Here is a 21,035-nt window from a genome sequence, read left to right on the forward strand (position 1 = left end):
AGAGCTAAGCTTTCCAGAACCGAGTATTTGGCTCACCTTTCCTGAGTTGCACTGATCTAATTTAGTAGTGCCATATAATCCAGACCCATGTGCCTTGTCACTGCCCTGGGATTTGCACCCTTGCCCCATGTCCCTAACTTTCATGTAACAGAGCAACAGCAGCTTCCCTGCCATCAGATCCCACTGTCTATCCCTTGTGTTAGACTACAGAGAACTCTGGCTGTGCCCACATTCTCATCCAGCTCCTCCCATACCCTCACCCACCACTACCTCCCAGATACTCCCACGCACTCAGCTCCTCCCATACCCTCACCCACCACCACCTCCCAGATACTCCCACGCACTCAGCTCCTCCCATACCCTCACCCACCACCACTTCCCAGATACTCCCATGCACTCAGCTCCTCCCATACCCTCACCCACCACCACCTCCCAGATACTCCCACGCACTCAGCTCCTCCCATACCCTCACCCAGCTCCTCCCATACCCTCATCAGCACCTCTCCCTTAGCTCCTCCTACACTTTACTCAGCTCCTCCTACACTGTCACCCAGCTCCTCCCATACCCTCAGCTCCTCCCATACCCTGTCCCAGGATCTCTGCCCAGCTCCTCCCACACCCTCACCCAGTTTCACCAATACTCTTACCCAGTTTCTCCTACATCCTCAGCTCCACCCACACTCTCACCCAGCTCCTCCCACACTCTCACCCAGCTCCTCCCACACTCTCATCCAGCTTCTCCCACGCCCTTGCTCACAATTTTTTTGTATTAGGTCAAGGAAAAAACTATTGCTTTAGTTTAACTTCTACCCCCAGAGGATTTTGGGCCCTGACAACTTCTTGTTGAGATGCACTGTGGGGATTGACAGTTACCTTTCTCATAGTTCCCACTCTGGGTTTATAAAGTCACTTTTGTTTATTGTTTTATTGTTGAATTTAGGAGTAAAGCTTTGCAAATATAACTAAATGAGTTTACAACAAATTCTGTGGGAGTGTACTTTAATATCCCTAAGATGTGTGCAGCAATATGTGCTTAAGGGTTGCTATCAGAATCATCTGAGGAGAATGCCAAAAATGCAGATTTTGGGGCTGCACACCTGGAGATAAGCATTTACACTTAATCAGGAATGTTGTCAGTATCCTGCACATTTAACTGAATGCCACAACTCTACAAAGAACATTAAACATGTGTCGTATCAGCAGTTAGCATTTGCCTGTCAGCTTGGAATAAGTTCATTATCACTACTTCAAAATCAGTTGTCATTTGCCCTTTGTTCAATTAAAACCTGCTATTCTACCAAAAGCTTCCCGCGGACCCACTCCCTTTACCGCACCTGATGTCAGGAGCTGGATGTCCACACTAGCTCACTGGGATTTTACTATTGAAAAATAAAAAGTTAAATGAGATGTGGAGATGTTTTTAAAATTGGCAGTGGCTATCTCAGGTGGTCAGATTGCTGGGTGATGTCTATGTCTTGTTTATATTTCTCTATTTCTTCTCAAATCATTGACAATAAATAAGTATATTTTAGTTTAGAGCTAGAACTAAAACTATAGATAAGTATGCAGGACAAAATACCTAAAAGAAAATATACCTTGTACCATCAAGAAATGACTTACTGGTGGATTTATCATTATGTTTCATCATCATATGTTTGCCATCTTTTTAAGAATTTTTCCAAGTTATCAATCAAATGCATGTCTTCAATTAGGGAAATACTGGCTCTTCTTGAATAGAATGTACATTTTGGCTGCCTTGTTCAGTGAGGGATGAGGGAAGAGTGAAAATGAGGTGTCTTTGTTCTTAACTATCAGAGCACACATCATGAAGGATGTTCCTTTCCATGTGTGTTATGGTGTTGTCATGGCAATTTACCATATCCTTAGTGCCAGCCTTGGGAGACAGTGATTATTCGTCTCTAGATTATTAATAGATGCAGTCATATTAATGGCCACAATGTGTGAGATAGTGCAGATCAGTATTTGATTAATGCCATGTTTAAATACAGGGATGTGCCAGTATGTTCAAAGAATATGGTGTTAAAAGAATTTTAAGGATTAATACCTTTTTACGTGGTAACAAATACCTTGGGTGTACACAGAGTTCATTTCCTGCCCATATAAAACCTTCACAACTGCTCCTATTCCTTTTCAGACAGCCTGAAAGGGACATGCTGGCTCACTATCCAGGACAACCGCTGTGAAGTGAACATTAATGGAGCCACCCTGAAGTCTGAATGCTGTGCCACTCTCGGGGCTGCCTGGGGGAGCCCCTGTGAACGCTGTGAGCTAGGTAGGAGCCTGAGCAGACCTTTAGACCTGATGGAGTTCAAACGCCAGGCATTCCTTCTCTCACATTCCTTAGTGAGCTATGTTGCCTTCTCCTCAAAAACGTCTTCCCAGTGAAATTCATAAGAAATGCACATTTGATTTTTCCTTAGAAGCAGACCTTCCAAGCATCTTAGATATGGAAAGGGAATGAGCTCAAAGCCTGTGTCATCATCTGAATGTGTCCCAGTAGGACACAATGGCCATTCCACTTGAGGCTTTGACTTGTTTGCTTTTAATTCAGTTGCCAATTAGACCAGAGAGGAATTGTTGGGGAAATCATTTCACACTGGGTGATCACTGATGGAGGTACCAGAGCAAGAGAAGTGCTTTCTGAATTGAAGACAACCGGGCCATGGCCTTTGTGACCCAACTTCAAGTTTAATTTAATTCCTTCCTACTGTTTCTTGTGCCTGAGATGGATATCTTCTTCTTCTTCTTCTTCTTCTTCTTCTTCTTCTTCTTCTTCTTCTTCTTCTCCTCCTCCTCCTCCTCCTCCTCCTCCTCCTCCTCCTCCTCCTCCTCCTCCTTCTTCTTTTAAATAAAGAAGTAAAACTCTGTCGTGATGTTCTTACAGATGCAGCTTGCCCAAGAGGGTTTGCCAGGATCAAAGGCGTGACCTGTGAAGGTGGGTGTGGTTCTCGAATGAAACAAACCCTTAAAGAACTTGCTATTCACTCTCAAGGAGCTAGTCACAGATTTCAAGACTCTTGAAATTTCAGTTAAAAAAATACCTCAGTGGAACCCACACAGTGATCTTAGGAAACAGCTTTGCGGTTCCCGTTTCTCTTCTTTATTCAGTCAAAGGAATTTCATAAGGAAGTCCCCAGCCTTCAAAGGCACAGAACAGCTGGCCGGGGAGCGAGCGTGTCTGGGCTGCACTTTTATGGACAAGCGCGGCTGCGGACGTCTGCACAGCTGGTGCCCAGGAAAGGTGGTGGCTGCCTTGTGGAATATTTGTGCTTTAACTCAAGTAATGGTCCACGCCGTGTGGCAGACTGAGCACACCACACAGGAAATGAGGCCACAGCTGCTTTTTCTACTTGTTACATCTTTACCCTTCTGCTTAATGCATTTCCCCACAGATGTCAATGAGTGCGAGGTGTTTCCTGGCGTCTGTCCAAATGGACACTGTGTCAACAGCAAAGGCTCTTTCCACTGTGAATGCCCTGAGGGCCTTACCCTGGATGGAACTGGCCGCGTGTGCCTGGGTAAGATGAGTGCCTTTCTGTCCACGTGCATGAAGCTAACCATCAATTCCTTGTCCTTTAGCCAGTCCAAAGCCAGAGTCTATACATGAGAAATTTGCTTTAAATGAGTTACTGTTTGAGTGGGAGAAGTACTCCAAGATATTAAAATGTGTTTTATTAAAAATTTTTAAAGCAAACCAAAAAAATTATCATTTAATCATTAGTTTCTGTTATGTTAGACAAGTTGAGTTATTCATACTAAGTTAGGAGAAGAAGAAAACTAGGCATATTTGAAGCTAGAATTTAAAAAGTTAGCATGTACGAGTTCACTGTAACTGTACTTTCCAGACAAGGGGAAGGGAGGGGCAAAGGTATGTCAATCATTTTGCTCCCTCCTCTAAATCTAAAGTGTAGGTTTTCTTAATGCTTTGTTTTCTAAAGATCTAAAATGTAGCTGAAAGAATTTGAGTTTTGTATTGGAAAAAGATGCTCTCATTAATTATATGTGTTATATGTGAGCAACAATTTTTCTTTTAAAGACTACTTTTCCCAATAAACTATGGAATAGTAAAGCTTTAGTTTGTGAAACATTTTTATGTAAATGGTTGTATTTGAAATTTAACAACATAGTAGAGCATGAACAATGGCAATGCCATATTAGACAGTCTTATTCAAATGTATCAATATTTTCACTAGTAGCTTACTCTGCTTTACCACAGAGCTTAATTTACTATAGCAGCAACTTCATTTTAAGTTAATTTTGACAGCATATTTAAATATGATAGAAAGTGGTATTGTGATTCATATGGAATCATTTAGAAAGAATATACTCAACAGGGAAAATAAAATTATTTTCATTTTTTTATGTTATTGATTTCCTTGTTTGGGGATTTGTGCATGTCTGAGCACATGTGTGCAAATATGGGGACACGTATGAGTACATCAGAAGTCAACTTCTCCTGTGGCTCGCTACCTTCTTTCGAGACTTGATTGCTCACTGAATGTAGAGCTTGATATTTTGGCTACACTGGCTGGACAATGACTCCCCAGAGCCTGCCTGCCCCCACTACCCCAGAGCTAGTGTTGCAGGAGCACACCGCCACATCTGGCTTTTACAGAGCTCGCTGGGAATATGGAGGGGGACGTGGTCCTTATTCTCGTACAGCAAGCCTTTGTAGTACTTTAAAACAATACTGCCTCCCTTGAGCCGTGTACTTAATGAAAACTTTTGTCGATACTTGAGTCGTTCTGAGTTGATTCATGCTGAGGCCATAAGAATGATTGCTTTGGAGAGGCTTGGCATGTGACAACGTGAAGATGCTGAGAAGAAATTAGTGATGAGTTGCTACAGTAGAGCCTCATATAAAATAGGGATGTCACCTCAAGTGTTTGCAGGAGGTAAGGTGACGTAAGTGAATGACGCACATGGGAGCAACGGGGCAAACTCCCAAGCACGTGTGTGCTGACATCCATGTTTCCATTTTAGTTTGTTTCCAAGCCAAAGTATCTACACATCTTTTGTTGCCATTGCAATTCTTGGTGTAAACATTGGTATGAATATTCATAATAAAGACACAGAGTTACTCTTCCCAGATACAAAGACATTTCACATCTTTAGCTCCCACCAGTTTATCACAGTATGATGATGCCCAAGTAGATACCTTCAGTGGCCCTCAGACCACTTACATTTAGCTGAAACTTAGTTACTAAATCCTTCATGTCTCATGAAGAACCTTCCTTCCCTGGTGGCAGGGCTGAGTCAAGTCAACTCAGAGACCTGTGTTTGGGAAGCTGTGCTGATGAGACTTTGGGAAGTGGCACCGTGTGACTTTTGTTTCCGGTTAATGTCGGCACACTGCCCCGTAATACTCAGAGTGAAATTTTACCATGCTTGCTCTTTAAAAAACAACAACAAAAAAACCCCCACATTTTCTTAGTTTTGATCCCTGGAAATGTATGTTACTCAGGGTTAGAGATGTAATACATAATAAGCCATTTCAAGCCAAGTTAAAGTATAAAGTTAGGCTTATTGGGTGCAGCTCTCGGGCATGTTCACCCACCTCACAGGAAGTGGCCAGTGAAGAGGGAGACAAAAAAGCAGGATGGGCGTGGCAGAGAGAGGAAGCACACACCAAGAGGGAGAGGAAGCAGGAAATGCAGAGAGGGGGAGGAAGCAGGAGACCAAAATGTCTGGATTATATAGTGAAGAGCCTCTGGGGGAGAGGAAGCCTAGTCCCTGGGCTGGAAAGTCCAAAGTAGGGGGCTGGGTATGCCAGCCATGCCCTGTAACAGGTAGGGACTGAGAGATGCTGGGAGAACCTGGAGGCCAGAGCCGCTTTGGTTAAGTTGGCACCCCAGCTGCTTGTCCCCAGGTCTGAACCCTAACCCTGAGCACTGCTGCTCAGGACTAGACCCTAACAGAACTGACTAGACACTAACAAGCGGCGCTGCTGCTGCAAAAAGACGTTAAGCTGAGGACAACAAAGAGGAGTCCAGCATGGAAATTATTTTTCTGATGAGAAAAATGCAAGGTGTGATTGTTGGCCAGGACCAAAAGAGTCATGTCACCAGGAGAACTTTTCAGGGTTCCTTGTGAGATTTAAATAATCCTAAGAGCCCCCCCCATACACACCTTCACTCTCCCCCCAAATGACTGTTACGGTGGTGTTCGTTCGAGGTGGTGACAAACGATTTCTCGTTTTAAGTCTGTCTCCAAGCCCACCATCATGCGCTGCTTTGTGGAGTCAGCTCCACCCAGCACCACCAGAGAAGAAGGAATGATCTTTAAGAGAGGTGAAGGTTTTAGCTAAGAAGGATGGGTAGCCCGGGGGCCCATTGATTCTGCGGCACTGCACAGGTATTGGAACGTTCCATGCAGCGAGGGTTCCCGCTTACACTCAGGCTGCCCTTGAACTCTTGATGCAGACATCCGCACGGAGCACTGTTTCCTGAGGTTGGACGAGGACGAGTGCATCCAGCCCGTTCCTGGGAAGTTCCGCATGGACGCCTGCTGCTGTGCAGTTGGGGCAGCTTGGGGCACCGAGTGTGAAGAGTGCCCTAAACCTGGCACCAAGGAATATGAGACCCTGTGTCCCCGGGGCCCAGGCTTTGCTAACAGAGGGGACATCCTCACCGGTCGCCCATTTTACAAAGGTAAGTGCAGACTGGTCTATGACCCACCACACACTAACAGGGCACTCTCTACCCACTCTGAGAACTGGTTCTGTTTTCAACATGTGGTTTGTGGCCGACTTAAGGTCCAAAACTATAAATGACATGGGAAAGACAGCGCTGATAGAAAGCTGGGTCCCAGGTCACCGGTCATTCTGTTTCTCTTCTTCTGCTGTCCCTTTACTTTCTTTTGTCACAGCTTGAGGAGAGGCAGCTGTGCCTACTTCCTCGTCAACCCAGAGATCTGTCTCTTCACTTATCTTCATAAGCAGCAGCCGGGTATACAGGAGTGAGACTCGGTTGCAGGGGGAGACTCTCTTCCTTGATGGACACTTTTCCTGTGCCATCTCTGTAGTCGTTGCAAACCTCGGGAGCTGACCCTGTTGGTGGCTGCACGGTTATTGACTATGAGGACAGGTTTTTATGTTAAGGAGATGGAGGAACTCATCCCTGTCAACCAGCCCAACAGTCGCCCCTCGCTCCGCTTTCAGATATCAACGAGTGCAAAGCCTTTCCCGGGATGTGCACCTATGGGAAGTGCAGAAACACAATTGGAAGCTTCAAATGCCGTTGCAACAATGGCTTCGCCCTTGACATGGAGGAGAGGAACTGTACAGGTAAGAGTATTGTTCTCCAGTAATAAACCCTAGCTCTCTTGCCTCTGCCCTAAGTATACTGCCTTCAAAAGTCCATCTTCTCATTAAGAACACAATCTCTCTTTTTCTCCCCTCCCCTCCTCCCCTTCCCTCCCTTCCTCTCCCCTCCCCCCTTCTGTTGTTTTAATATAAATATATGATCTTAAATATATGTACATTAAAGAATGTAGACATTAAGAGTCTGTGCCTAGTCAGGTGTGATTGTGCACACCTGGAATTCCAGCACTTAGGGAGGCAAAGGCAGGTGGATCTCTGTGAGTTCAAGGCCAGCCTGGTTTACAAAGCAAGTCCAGGACAGCCAAGGCTACGCAGAGAAACCCTGTCTCGAAAAACCTAAAAAGAAGAAAAAGGAGGAGTCTGTGCCTGTTATAACAACTTGTAATTGTTTTAGTTTGTGACAGGCATGTTTTGACTTATGTTCCTTACCTGCAAACAGCATCCTTAGCTGCTTTGGATTGCAAAGAGATGCACTTTTAAATGCTCCTGTTCGATGCCATGCAGCCTATCACAAATGCTTGTCCAGTGTCACCAACACGTCTGGTGGAAGGGTGCCTGCATTTGTGTATGGAATGTGCAGATGTGGATCTCCTGACCTCTCACCTGTCCCTTCTTCATCGTGCCCCATTAAACTGTCTCCCTTGCCTGCTTCCTGTGCCTGCACAGCCTGGACGATGCCTGCATATTCACAGCTATCTGTTTCAACCACTCAAGCTCTGCTTTGTCTTGCTGCTCTGCCCTTAGCCTCCATCCCCCTCAGCATCGCTGGATGGTCTCTGGGATGCCGGCTTCACCCTCAGCAGGCCCTCACAGCTGTGTAGGAACCTCTTACTTTTGCTTTACATCACTCCCAGTACTTCTCAGCGATTCCGAACTGTCCCAGACCCTCATAGCTCTCCTTCCTGCTCACTGCTGACTCCAGGCCCCTGCTCTCTCACATTGCCCTAATGGAAGTTCCTCTTCTACCCTCCTCCCTCCTCCAGTGTCAGGGAGCTACAGGATCTTCCTCTGTTTGCAGTTGCCTCCTCTCTCTCTCTCCACTCCTCTCCATTTCTGCCACAGAATCAGTCTCCACAGCCTTCAGTCCTCAGCATCTTGTCCCTTCTTCACTGTCCCTTCATTTCTGCCCAAGATCAAGATAATTCCTCAGCCCTCGGGCCCCCTCTGCCTGCCCTCACTCTCTTCTGCCTGCCCTGCCCCCCTTCTGCCTTCCCTATCCCCCATTCTGCCTGCCCTGCCCCCCTTCTTTCTGCCTGCTATCCTGATTTCTGACTTCCATTCACACCCTTTTCTTAGCCAGCCATTCATTTTGCAGTTTTGACGTTTGCTGAGGCATCTTGGGCATGGCCCAAAGATAGGTGATGCCTGAGAGCTTGCTACCAGCTTGCTACCCAGAGCAAGAGGGCAGGGAGAAGAGAGCCTTTCCTCCTAGAGAGGTCTTTGTCTACCTACCAGCCTCTGCTACGTGGCAGACCTGCCAGTGCCTTCCCATCTGCTGGATTTCCACAGCCAGATCCTTAATTTTTGCAACCATGGACATTTCAACTTGACCCTAATTCATCTAAATGCCATTTTTGGCTCAGGCCATTGAGGTCCTGGGGAAACAAAGCAGAGGCTCCAGCTTCAGCCTTGCCTCTTGTTTGACATATGCAACGAGATGAATTTCTTAATGTCACAAACAGCCACCTTCCACCATAGGAGACAGTTATTGGCGGCACCGCCTTGTTTACGGACCCGTAATGAATCCACTGCAGTGTGATTGGCTTCCATTCTTTGTTTATTTAATTTTTTAAATTTTATTAATTTATTCATATTACAACTCAATTGTTATCCCATCACTTGTATCCTCCCATTCCTCCCTCCCTCCTGCTTTTTCCTCCCCTAGGTCTAAGACGGAGGCGGACCTCCTCCCCCACTATATGGTCATAGGCTATCCAGTCTCATCTTGGTAGCCTGCTTATTCTTTCTCTGTGTGCCACCAGGGCTCCCCACCAAGGGGAGGTGGTCAAATATGGCTTCCATTCTTGAAGCAGCCAATGGCCAGTTTCTTCTGGGAAATCAGGCCCATCCTGCTTACATCGATTGTCAGCCTCTGCAGCCAACCACTTAGCACCTTTCTGCTCCTGGAAAGCCAGTCACCACTCACCTCTGCACTTGTCTCTGCCCCTCTCTTCAGTTATTCCACAGCCTGAAAGTTAGAATTTCTGTACAAGCTTCAGGTTCGGTGCAAAAGCATTGCGTCTCAACATGCCAGCTCAAAATGCCAGCTCGGAGCAGAGAATGACTCCCCCACACACACAGCAGTGCGTAAGCACCGCTGTTCTTAGCGCTCTGCCTCCCTTCGTTCCGGAAATAAGCCCTACCAGAAACAGGAAAGTGGAGATAGAGAAGATAATTAAGTTTTTCCAAAACCCTGAACGCGGAGGAAAGATGGGCTGTTGGGTACCTTGTCTCAGAGCCTATGCTTCTACCGTGTGCCGTTCGCCCAAAACTGCCCCTGCTTACCACAGCTGCCACCAGACATTAAAGGGTAAATTGTGTCAGTGAGTGAGGTTTTTATTTTAGAGAAAGCACTTTGGTGTTTAGGGTAGGGCCAGTAAGTGGAGAAAGAAATAAAAAGTGAAAGCAGAAACTGTGGCCCCACGGAAAGATCTCCCCAAAAGAAATGTGCCAGTTGTCCATTGATTATTGATTAACCTATACAAAAAGACTTCAAACGTCATCAAAAGGATCCCGGTGTGCTGGCAAGTTCCTTTAATTCCAGCATTCAACAGGCAGAGGCAGGCGGATCTCTGTGAGTTCCTGGTCTAACTAGGGTGTTTCAAGCAGTCCAAAGACCCTGCCTCAGTAAATTAATATTTTAAAATAAAATTAGGCAGTGGTGTAATGCAGTAGGCATTTCTTTTATTGCAACTTTTTTTAAAAAAAAGAAATGGCTCATATTTTTAAAGTGTAGACCCAACTTATTTTGTGTAGACCCAACTTCTGTTACAGGTGGGACAGGTTTCTCTAAACTTTCTGAGAGAGTGCAGATGTTGTAATGATTGTAACTGTAATATAGAAAACATAGCAAAATAAAAACACATGGTTTCTCTTTATTTTTAAAAATGTAAGTGCTTCTCGTCCGAATGTGGCACAGATCTCACAATAGATTCACCCCAAGGCCCTGCTGTGTCCATATGCTCTGGCTTGAAGAATATACTATGTCTGCCTTGTGTCCTGCCAGGCAGCAGCCCTGCTCAGCACCAGTGTCCCCTGCCCACGTGCCCCCACCCTTGACTGGGGCAGCAGAATGAACGGTCTCCGAGCATTACTGTGACTTCCTCCCTCGTGAGCACACTGCCTCCTCGCTTGAGCCATACAGGAGTTGGTCGGTCTATTCCCCGTTATTACATCTCAGCCACAAAGAGAAAGACACATTTCAGAGTTCAAAGACACACAGTCCCCATAGGCCCTACCTGCCGGTTGACCATGACAGTTTTGGCAGTTGGAGAAAAGAATGTGCCTGATGAAGGCCTGGTCCACTCCACCCTATGTACTCAGAACATTTCTTCCTCCTCTTGGCCCTGATTTCCCTTAGTCAAGTGTCCAGGACCCTCACCTGGAGGGCCCCATCCCTCCAGCACTCTCTTATTTCATCCTGTCTCTTTCTTTGTCTTGAACACGGAGAGTAGACATCGACGAGTGCAGGATCTCTCCTGACCTCTGTGGCAGTGGCATCTGTGTCAATACGCCAGGCAGCTTCGAATGCGAGTGCTTTGAGGGCTACGAGAGCGGCTTCATGATGATGAAGAATTGCATGGGTGAGTGGAGCCAGTCTCTCCTCGCTGGCCTGGAAACATGCCTACCATGGCTGACTCCAGAGCTGCGGCAGCACCCTCCACAGGTGTTGCCAAGGGCGGAGGAGAGCTGTCAAGGGCAGACAGAGCCCTCCCCTGAGCTGGAAGACACACACACACACACAGAGTACCCAGGATGGATTTTACCTAAGATGGATAGCATTGTGGTGACCCTTTGTTCTGCCTTGCCAGTCCCATGAGAGATGTGCCCTAGAGTTCTGAAACTGAAAGACAGTTGGGTCCCTATTTCACGTGAGTGGCTTATGGGAGTTAACACATGCGATGATGTTGCCATTCTCAGGGGTCCAGTCTTTTCCCACTGCAACAGGGCATTGCTGTGTACAGTGAGCTGGGCTGCACTCATGCCTGTCTTGGGCTGCGTGTAGCCAAGGGCCACAGATTGGACACTCCCAACTATAATCATGTAGAAGTTTTAAGACTTCTTTTTCTAGTTGGATTCAAGCCCTAAACACTAAATGCCTGAGAAACAGGATATGAACCCTGAATCCATGTGATCTAAAGGAAATGTTTTAAAGGTCACCTCTTAGGAACCATTTTTTTTTTTTGTACATGAAACATTTTCAATGACTTAGTGTACTGAGAGTAGAAGTGTCATAATTTTCATACTGAAACACAAAGTAAAGCTCACCCCACCTCTGATTAGATGTACCTTTCTGTTTGAGGCACATGCCTGCCTTCTAATATCCCTTCTCCCGTGCTGTATGTGAAAGGATATTTCCCTCCGAGTTCTTTAATGGCTCTCACGTTTTTACTTTTCAGACATTGACGAATGTGAACGTAACCCTCTCCTTTGTAGGGGTGGCACCTGTGTGAACACTGAGGGCAGCTTTCAGTGTGACTGCCCACTGGGACACGAGCTGTCGCCATCCCGTGAGGACTGTGTGGGTGAGTTCTTTCCCCTTCCTATAGAATCCAGTGGGTAAAGATCAGGGGGTCATTTCTAGTGAATGTATCTCATACTGTGGCTCAGTACAATCTGAAAATCCAAATTCCCCCTATCCAGCGTCTAGAATGTTGGGCACTGGGCCACTTTCCATGCAAAGACCTCTAATGCAAGGTCATAAGTTCCACTGTCTAGGCAGAGTGGTGAGTAAGCTGCCCAGGCCACTTCCGGGTTATTGTGCTGCCCACACACCTGTTCCCTGTCCGTTCCATGTTCTATCAGAGTCCCTGCGTGACCCAGGTCTCACACCCACATGTGACCACAGAACTCCCCTGATGCCTTCTCATGGTCTCCTACTAACTCCACGTGCAGTAAGGATGGCAGAGGTGACAGGAGTGTGCTTGGAGCACTTCCTCATTCCAGCTACTGCCTTGCAACTCCACAGAGGGTTTACCACGGTCTAGTGCACTTGCTGCCTGGTACTGACATAGCCAGGAGATATCTTCTTCAGGAGAGCTCTTCCTCAGAGCTGTCTGAGCACAGTTCATCAGCGCACATACAGCTTGTTGTTAAGCTGTGTAGAGTTCTGTGCTGGCCCATGAAATGAACCTTAAACAACACACTAAGCAGACATTTTCAGAAGAATGAATTTAAAGTTAAGAATGCTTTTTGATAGTTGTCCAAAATATGATTTTACACTGCTGATTGGAGAACTCATGGCTAGACATGCTGCAAGATAGTGATTCAAGAACCCGAGTCTAGTTTTGTTGTTGCTTAGCATTCATCAACTTTGTGGCTGAAATAAAGTACCCCTCAAGCGAGCAACGTATATTTAAAAATAAATGTTTTATAGTATGCATACTTAATAAATGTAAGCATAAATTTATCTAGCATAATCTTCTAGGTATTGTGTGAGTCCAAAGCAATTTCCTGTTGTATCCATCTACTCTCTGTGGTCACTCTGTCTAACTTATGTTCCCTCTGAAGAGCATCTTGCATATAGAAATGAGTCAGTCTGCCATTTTCTGGGTGCTTTCTAGGAATTTACTAATTTACTCTACATATTTCTGCATGAGTTTTTTAAAAAGGTATTTATGCATCTTATAAGTGTCAGATTGTTTTCAACTAACAATTATAGACTGAAGTTCCACATAGGCAGGCTCATAAACAGCTTAATGAAAACAAACACACAAGGGTCTTAACCACCATACCTCTGTTCCCTGGAACCAGCATCTTCTTTCAGGATAGTTCAAATTGTGTAGGCATCACCTGAACAGCTATTGAGGACCATGTGGGCGCAGCAGTATAATTCCTTAATATAAACAATAGTAAGCTCCATTTGAGGCACACACTCTATGCCCGTGCACTCGGTGATGGGAATGACTAGCTGCATGTGGCTATGTAATTGTAACTAACATTAAATAACACTGAAAATTGCTCAGTTGTGTTATACAGATTTCAAGGGCTAGTTGTAGACCCTATACCTGGAGTTTGGAAGCTACAGACAGAGAAGGGAATCCTTCCAGCACAACAGAAAGACCTGGCCTCAGAAATAAGTGAATGGAGGCCCCAACTTTTCCACCAAATATCCCAGATTATCCTGTTCCCTACTCAGGCGACTGAAGCCTGCTCTTAAGGGCGCCTGTAATTTTGCTCTGACATAAAGTATGATTCTGATTGTCGTTTATAGATATTAACGAGTGCTCCTTGAGTGACAATCTCTGTAGAAACGGCAAATGTGTGAACATGATTGGAACATACCAGTGCTCTTGCAATCCTGGCTATCAGGCCACGCCAGACCGCCAAGGCTGTACAGGTAAGGGTGGCCCACACAGGGCTGTATCCCCACCTCTCACAGCACCAAGCTCCAGCACCAAATATATCCAAAAAGGGAGTCCTTTGTACTATAAATGAATGTACTATAAATACAGGGACCAGAAGGCTTATTGGTTTTGCAGAAACTATATTTCTTTTTTGGTTTGTTTGTTTGTTTGTTTGTTTGTTTTTGAGACAGGAGCTCTCTGTGTAACCTTGGCTCTCATGGACTCACTTTGTAGACCAGGCTAGCCTCGAACTCAAAGAGCCACCTGCTTCTGCCTCCCTGAGTGCTGAGATTACTGGCATGCACCACCGCACTCAGCTAGAGTTACCATCTTTCTGAGTTCTTTGCTCCTCACACAGTGCACTAAATAGAATGCTATACAGAAGGAAGTAAAAACGACTAAGGGAGACTGACTAATGGTGTGACCTTAAATCTGTACAAATAGCATGGAGACAAATCCAAAGCTGATCAAGCATTTTCTGTTTAAAAAGAAGGCATACATAGCCATTCCTATGTATGGATGTAGACTTGGCGTTTAATATGTTTGTGTACTGTCTGCACAGATATCGATGAATGTATGATAATGAACGGAGGCTGTGACACCCAGTGCACCAATTCCGAAGGGAGCTATGAGTGCAGCTGCAGCGAGGGGTACGCGCTGATGCCGGATGGGAGATCATGTGCAGGTACAGAAAAGATAAAAATATGCACGCGTCGATGACTCTTTACTTTGTCAAGTAGAGCTGAGTGGAGAAAATGTATTTGGGACCAATGAAAGAGACATTCTTGCTTTCACTGGACGTTAACTTTGTGTCATCAGATATCGATGAATGTGAAAACAATCCCGATATCTGTGATGGTGGCCAGTGTACCAACATTCCTGGGGAGTATCGCTGCCTCTGCTACGATGGCTTCATGGCCTCGATGGACATGAAAACGTGCATCGGTGGGTACCAGAATCAAATGATAATTTTTGTAATTGCTCTTTATTCTTGAGACCTTCCTACAGAGTTGAAGTGGAATCGTATTTACCCCCACGCCCATCTCTTTCCATATCTCCTCAAACATGTCTCCCTCCCAACTTTGCTTTTATGTTTTTGGCAAAACCCAAACAGTCCATTTAGTGCTGCCCATATGTGCAAGGGTGTAGGGCCAGCCACTGGAGTTCAGGAGTCCTACTGGTGACCGCATCCTCCACAAAAGAGTGGTTCTTCTTCTCTCAGCAACTATCCACTGACCATAGCGCCTCAGTCACACCTAGGACCCAGAAATCACCTACCTCATAGGTATCTCCCTGCAGTGCATGGGTATCTCCCTGCAATGCATGGGTATCTCCCTGCAGTGCATGGGTATCTACCTGCAGTGCATGGGTATCTCCCTGCAGTGCATTGGGTATCTCCCTGCAGTACATGGGTATCTACCTGCAGTGCACAGGTATCTCCCTGCAGTGCACAGGTATCTCCCTGCAGTGCATGGGTATCTACCTGCAGTGCACGAGTATCTACCTGCAGTGCATTGGGTATCTTCCTGCAGTGCATTGGGTATCTTCCTGCAGTGCACAAGTATCTACCTGCAGTGCATTGGGTATCTTCCTGCAGTGCATTGGGTATCTTCCTGCAGTGCACAAGTATCTACCTGCAGTGCACAGGTGTCTACCTGCAGTACAGAGGTATCTACCTGCAGCACAGAGGTATCTACCTGCAATGCATGGGTATCTACCTTCCGTGCATGGGTCTCTACTTGTATTGCATGGGTATCTACCTGCAGTACAGAGGTATCTACCCGTACTTCATGGGTATCTACCTGCAGTGCATGGGTATCTACCTGCAGTACAAGTCTTTCAAATGGACTGTATTTTAAATTTTATCAGTTTATTTCATCCCTGTGTTATTCAGCTTAGAAGGTGGCTTCTTAGATTTACTGTGGTAAACAATAGTAACCAGAAAATGCATTTTCCAGATGTGAATGAGTGCGACTTGAATCCCAACATCTGCATGTTTGGAGAATGTGAAAACACAAAGGGCTCTTTCATTTGCCACTGTCAGCTAGGCTATTCAGTGAAGAAGGGGACCACAGGATGCACAGGTAAGATTCAACCCATGTTGAACGCTCAGCTGCAGCCTCACAGGTCTCATGGGCATACATCATTTTAGCATTCAACATCCTCAGACCCATGCATCCTAGGGCCCAGTCAACCAGGAGGTGAGTACCAGTGTGATGAGTAACTGAGTCTTAAGTATACCACGCATTTCCTCTGAGGTGCATACTGCCTGAGCCACCCAGTAGGGCAGAAGGAATGGTGAGTCTGCCCTGCACCTGGTGGGTTTTTCAGCATCATTCAGTTGTTCAGCTTAATTGCAGCCCAAATGGGGGACCCATGTAAAGTAGGAACATCAAAGCAACGGTTCTCAACCTTCCTAAGGCTGTGGCCCTTTAGTACAGTTCCTCCGTGTTATGGTGACACCAACCACAAAACTATTTTCATTGCTACTTCATAACCGTGATTTTGCTACTGTTATAAATCGTGATGCAAATATCTGTGTTTTCTGCTGGTCTTAGAGGTCAGTCCAGTCCTGAAGGAGTTGTGGCCCACCGGTTGAGAAACAGCACCTCCCATGATCTAGTTTTTCATTTGATTTGCAATGTTAAGCTGACAACACATTCTTAGGTTCTGTTTGGACTTTTACTGCCCTTCATGTACAGGGAGGACTAGGACATGTCACAGTCAAGGATTGGGCTATTAAAGGGGATAGAAGCTGGTAATGTTTGCAGTATCAGCTCAGCTTGTAGTCAGTTAGCTGTTAGAACAGACAAATCACATTCATGAAAGCTTTGGGAGACCAAATCTACATAGTTCGTATGAGTGTGCATGTTACATATACACACATTCACACAGTCGTGTATTGCTTTACAGTAGGGATACATGGGAAGAAATGTGTCCTTAGATGAATCCATCACTGTGTTCACATCAAAGAGCATATTTATTCAAATACAGCTGCATGCCTAGGCATCATAAGCTTACATACCTGGATAAGTATGTGTGTTTCTGTGTAATAATCATGAACATAAACACATACTGGTGAGCACTGTCTCCCACCCACCCACCCCCACCCCTGCAACAAGTGACATCCAAGAGGACATTCTTCAAATATTCTCAAGTAAGAAAGAAAAAAAAAACCCAAAAGCACACACATAAGTGTCAGTTTACAAAAAACTCTAAATATATATACAGTATTGATTTGCATGTACAGTACTGGGAATTGAACTTAGGCACTTACATATGCTAAGCAAGCATTTAACCACTGAACCACATTAGGGTAATAATGTTTAAAATGAAGGATGGCTTTTTTTTTTAATTCAGGCTCAATCTTATCTTCATGAAAAATATGTGCTAAATATTAGTAGAAAATAACAACAGTCTTTCTCAAAATCTCTCCTGAAGTGTGTGTCTCCATAGCCACCTCACGGAGTTTTGTCTAGGCCTTTAAGTTGTGGGAGCTGTCACTCATATCCGCAGGTGACAACAGCTGCAATTTCTCGTCGCAGCAGGAAGTGGCTAGTGAGTTCTTGTAGGGAAGGGCTTGTCTGGTCAGGGTCATAAAGTTTTACATCTCACTGGAATTAAAAAGAGTAAAACACAAAAGTGATGTCAGTGTGGTTTTGTTGTTGTTGTTGTTGTTGTTGTTGTTTTCTGTACAGTCCTGCGTTTATCCTAAATTGTCTTTTCCGGAACATACTTGGAAGCAGAATTCATCATCCTGTGCCTTATTGTTTCTTTTCCACCTCTGGTTTCTCAGATGTGGACGAGTGTGAAATCGGTGCCCACAACTGCGACATGCACGCCTCCTGTCTGAATGTTCCTGGAAGCTTCAAATGCAGCTGCCGAGAGGGCTGGGTGGGAAATGGCATCAAATGTATTGGTGAGCTTGCAGACGAAAAGACCCTTCTCGAAGGGCCCGTGTCCCTAATGCCTCTTCTTTGCACTCTCGTTAAGCCACATGGCCTAGCAGGAGCAGGCTCTTCACTTCCCATTTTCTCTCTCGTAAATCAAATCTATCTTTGCTTGTAGGGATAATTCCTGGCTGAGCATTTCCCTAGCTTTAACATAAATGGTCAAATTACAACAGGATGCTTTGCCATCTGCCTTTTTCATGCATGTTGCTCAGTTTAAAAAAAAATTATTTGATGTGCAGCCATTGATCTAAACAGCTGTAACATGAAAAACAGCTAATGTGTTTTCCCCAGTCTTTTCATAGAGAAATCAGTCCGATTTGAAAGCCAGTGAGATAAATAGAGGAAACAAAGTGGCTTTTCACTATGGCCTTAAAATGGGACTTTCCAGGCCTGTCCTTGGTCCCTTTCTCCTTGCCCCATGTATCTGCTGTTTTGCTTTTGCTTTTCATTTTACGTGCTTCATGCCCATCGGTTAGTCTGGCCAACTATGACAAGCGGGCAATCCTTGGTAGATAGGATTGTTCTTACGGGCAACGCTGAGTACTTTCTTGAGAAGGCTAAGCTGTAAAAGGGAGAACACGGAAATCTATTGCCTATTCTGTAACTCTTGAGCTGAAGCCCTGAATATTGTATAGCCCCGAGGCAGGGGACTGGCTTATTACCCTGGCTGTCATTCATGGAGCTGTTTAATATGCTCGTGCTGTGACGATAAAGAACATTTCCAGCTGGAAACACTAAGCGGGTCAGTTTGAAGTAGAAGGAGAAGAGACGCCATCAGAGCTGTCCTCCTCATGGCAACGCCCCAGTAAAAGCTTACAGGCCCACAGTAAGGATTAAACCAAAACCCCTTAATATCTCTTACCAGTAGTGTAAATTAACTTGAGTGAAGCTTGCCTATCCAGCCAAGTGTTTCACACTTGTCAACTATTTAAAGCCAGCTAGAGACTATGTGTTATCATAGTTTCCGAGTGATTCTGCTGTGTCACACCCTATGCCGGCTTCCTCAGGTCTAGCGGAGGCCCATTTCCAGGCCAGCTACTCCCACTTAGCATCCATCCCATGACTTTCCAGGCCTGTCCTTGGTCCCTTTCTCCTTGCCTCATGTGTCTGCTGTTTTGCTTTTGCTTTTCATTTTACGTGCTTCGTGCCCATCAGTTAGTCTGGCCAACTATGACAAGACTGCCTGCCCCAGGAGGGGATTTTACAGGGCTGAGGTACCTGTGAGCCCAGACCTGGTGATCCTTTCCCACCCTCAGGCACTTCCTTCCCCTGCTCTCTCTCCCCCTACCTGCTCTGTCCCCTCTCCTCCTCCCCCTTCTTCTTCTCCTTTTCCTCTTCCCTTTTGCCCCCCCCCTCTGTGTCTGTCTGTCTCTCTGTCTCTGTCTCTGTCTCTGTCTCTGTCTCTGTCTCTCTCTCTCTCTCTCTCTCTCTCTCTCTCTCTCTCTCTCTCTCTCTCTCTCTCTCTCTCCTACAGCCACTCCCTGACCCTCCTTCCTCTTGTTCTCCTGAGAGCATAAACAAGAAACTTAGGCCTCTTTTCACAATTGGCATTTAACTCTAAATTTAGGAGGAGCCCAGCTTCCACAGTTTCCAAGTCAAGTCCCTGCAGCATTTTTTCCCCTTAGCTTCAGCTTTCACTACCCTGTCCCCTGTACTGTCGTTTGCCTCTCCAACTGCTGTGGGTGCCACGTTCTATTCTTTCCCTCTCTAGTGACCCCGTATGTGTGGCTCTCTATGAGAAACACCCCTCTCTCCTTCTACTCCGTGAGGTCCTGCTTCCTCAACCTTGCACTAGACTCTGCCATCTTCCCCTCTGACCTCTCTCTGTGCGCATTTGCCACACAGATCTGGACGAGTGTTCGAACGGAACCCACCAGTGCAGCATAAACGCCCAGTGCGTCAACACCCCGGGCTCATACCGATGCGCCTGCTCGGAGGGCTTCACGGGAGATGGCTTCACTTGCTCAGGTGAGTGACAGAAGGCTATGAAGGCTAGCATGACTGTAGCTGCGTTTATACTTGAGCGCACACCTTTTTCACCCATTAAACGCAGAAGCCTGAAAAGGCCTCCAGGACACTGATGGACGTTTTAAAGTAATGTTCTGTAATGGCTATCATTTTCTCTTACTCCTTTATAAAGAACTGATCAGAGAAGTTCAGGCTTTGGGTAAAACGGCACATTAGTCCACAGTACCTCTTTGCTTACCCTGTTGTGTGAACCTAAGCACATGAGTAGCCTGTATGTCTTCAGCTCTTCTCATTTTAAAATAGGCATAGTGGCCATGGCAGCATTTTTTTTTAATCACTAAGTAGATGATCTGGGGGGAACTCCTCAGATCTTGTAGACGGGAAGTGTAATGTCTCACACGAAGATAATGTCAACAATGCTTATTCTCCTCCTCCAAGTCTCACCAGCTTTTTCTCCCAGTTTTGAAAGGATCAAATAGAATAATAAGAGCAAAGGATTCTGGCAACCACCAAGTGAGAATAGGTTGCTCCTTCCCTCCTGCCCCTCCCCCACGGCTGTTATCTCTTTAACCCAGTCTTAAATCTGGGTGTAAATCATCCTTTCATGCAAGATGATTTTTGGTTTACAAGCTAGGTGCCTCTAAGCTGATGTTCATTCACACTTTAGCCACAAGATGAAATCCACAGTTGTTCACACAGAGTGCAGACTCCTTGGTTTCAGGTGCCCCCTTAAGAGTGTGTTTCCTTGGCACTCCCTCTCTTTAAAGTATTGGCTATTATGTAAAATCCTAGACTTTGTGCTGTGGCATCAAAGAAAGAATGGTTTTGGTTACAAACACTCTGCGTGAAGCAATTCTGGCTGCTGGGGAAAAAAAGACCAGATCCTCCTGGTGAACTCAGTGAAGACAATGCCCTGGGTAATTGCCATCCTACCAGGCTCAGTAAACACTGATTTCTGCCCACCCTTCCTTCCCTTTGATGCCTCATAGAATTAAGTAAATTGCCTTGAAGGTCTATGAAAAATGTTTGCCTATGATATTTTGATCAGACAATGGTGATAGGAAGAAAAATTCCCACAGTGTCTCTAATTTCCTCCATGATGCTTCAGCTAAGGAATTGGGGAGGTGCATTGCTGTGTTTTCAAATGAATGCATGTAACTCCAGAGCTCTTGGTCATATCTGTGAATGTTGCTTTAATATTGATTC

The 21,035-nt window shown here is 45.6% G+C and overlaps 1 protein-coding gene across 1 annotated transcript in view; it reads left to right on the forward strand.

Annotated features, from left to right (window-relative positions):
- The window catches only part of FBN2 (fibrillin 2), a 206,384-nt gene that overhangs the window by 128,992 nt on the left and 56,357 nt on the right, over window positions 1-21,035 (forward strand). Inside the window, exons 21-33 of the mRNA XM_084778399.1 lie at window positions 2,156-2,293; window positions 2,906-2,956; window positions 3,414-3,539; window positions 6,444-6,671; window positions 7,181-7,306; window positions 11,017-11,145; window positions 11,962-12,087; window positions 13,776-13,901; window positions 14,471-14,593; window positions 14,728-14,853; window positions 15,867-15,992; window positions 17,705-17,827; window positions 19,707-19,829. Of these exons, the coding sequence (XP_084634525.1) occupies window positions 2,156-2,293; window positions 2,906-2,956; window positions 3,414-3,539; window positions 6,444-6,671; window positions 7,181-7,306; window positions 11,017-11,145; window positions 11,962-12,087; window positions 13,776-13,901; window positions 14,471-14,593; window positions 14,728-14,853; window positions 15,867-15,992; window positions 17,705-17,827; window positions 19,707-19,829 (1,671 nt within the window). The remainder of the gene's footprint in view (window positions 1-2,155; window positions 2,294-2,905; window positions 2,957-3,413; window positions 3,540-6,443; window positions 6,672-7,180; window positions 7,307-11,016; window positions 11,146-11,961; window positions 12,088-13,775; window positions 13,902-14,470; window positions 14,594-14,727; window positions 14,854-15,866; window positions 15,993-17,704; window positions 17,828-19,706; window positions 19,830-21,035) is intronic.

This window comes from Acomys minous (genome assembly GCF_964271855.1).
Source record: "Acomys minous genome assembly, chromosome: 4".
Lineage (NCBI taxonomy): Eukaryota > Metazoa > Chordata > Mammalia > Rodentia > Muridae > Acomys > Acomys minous.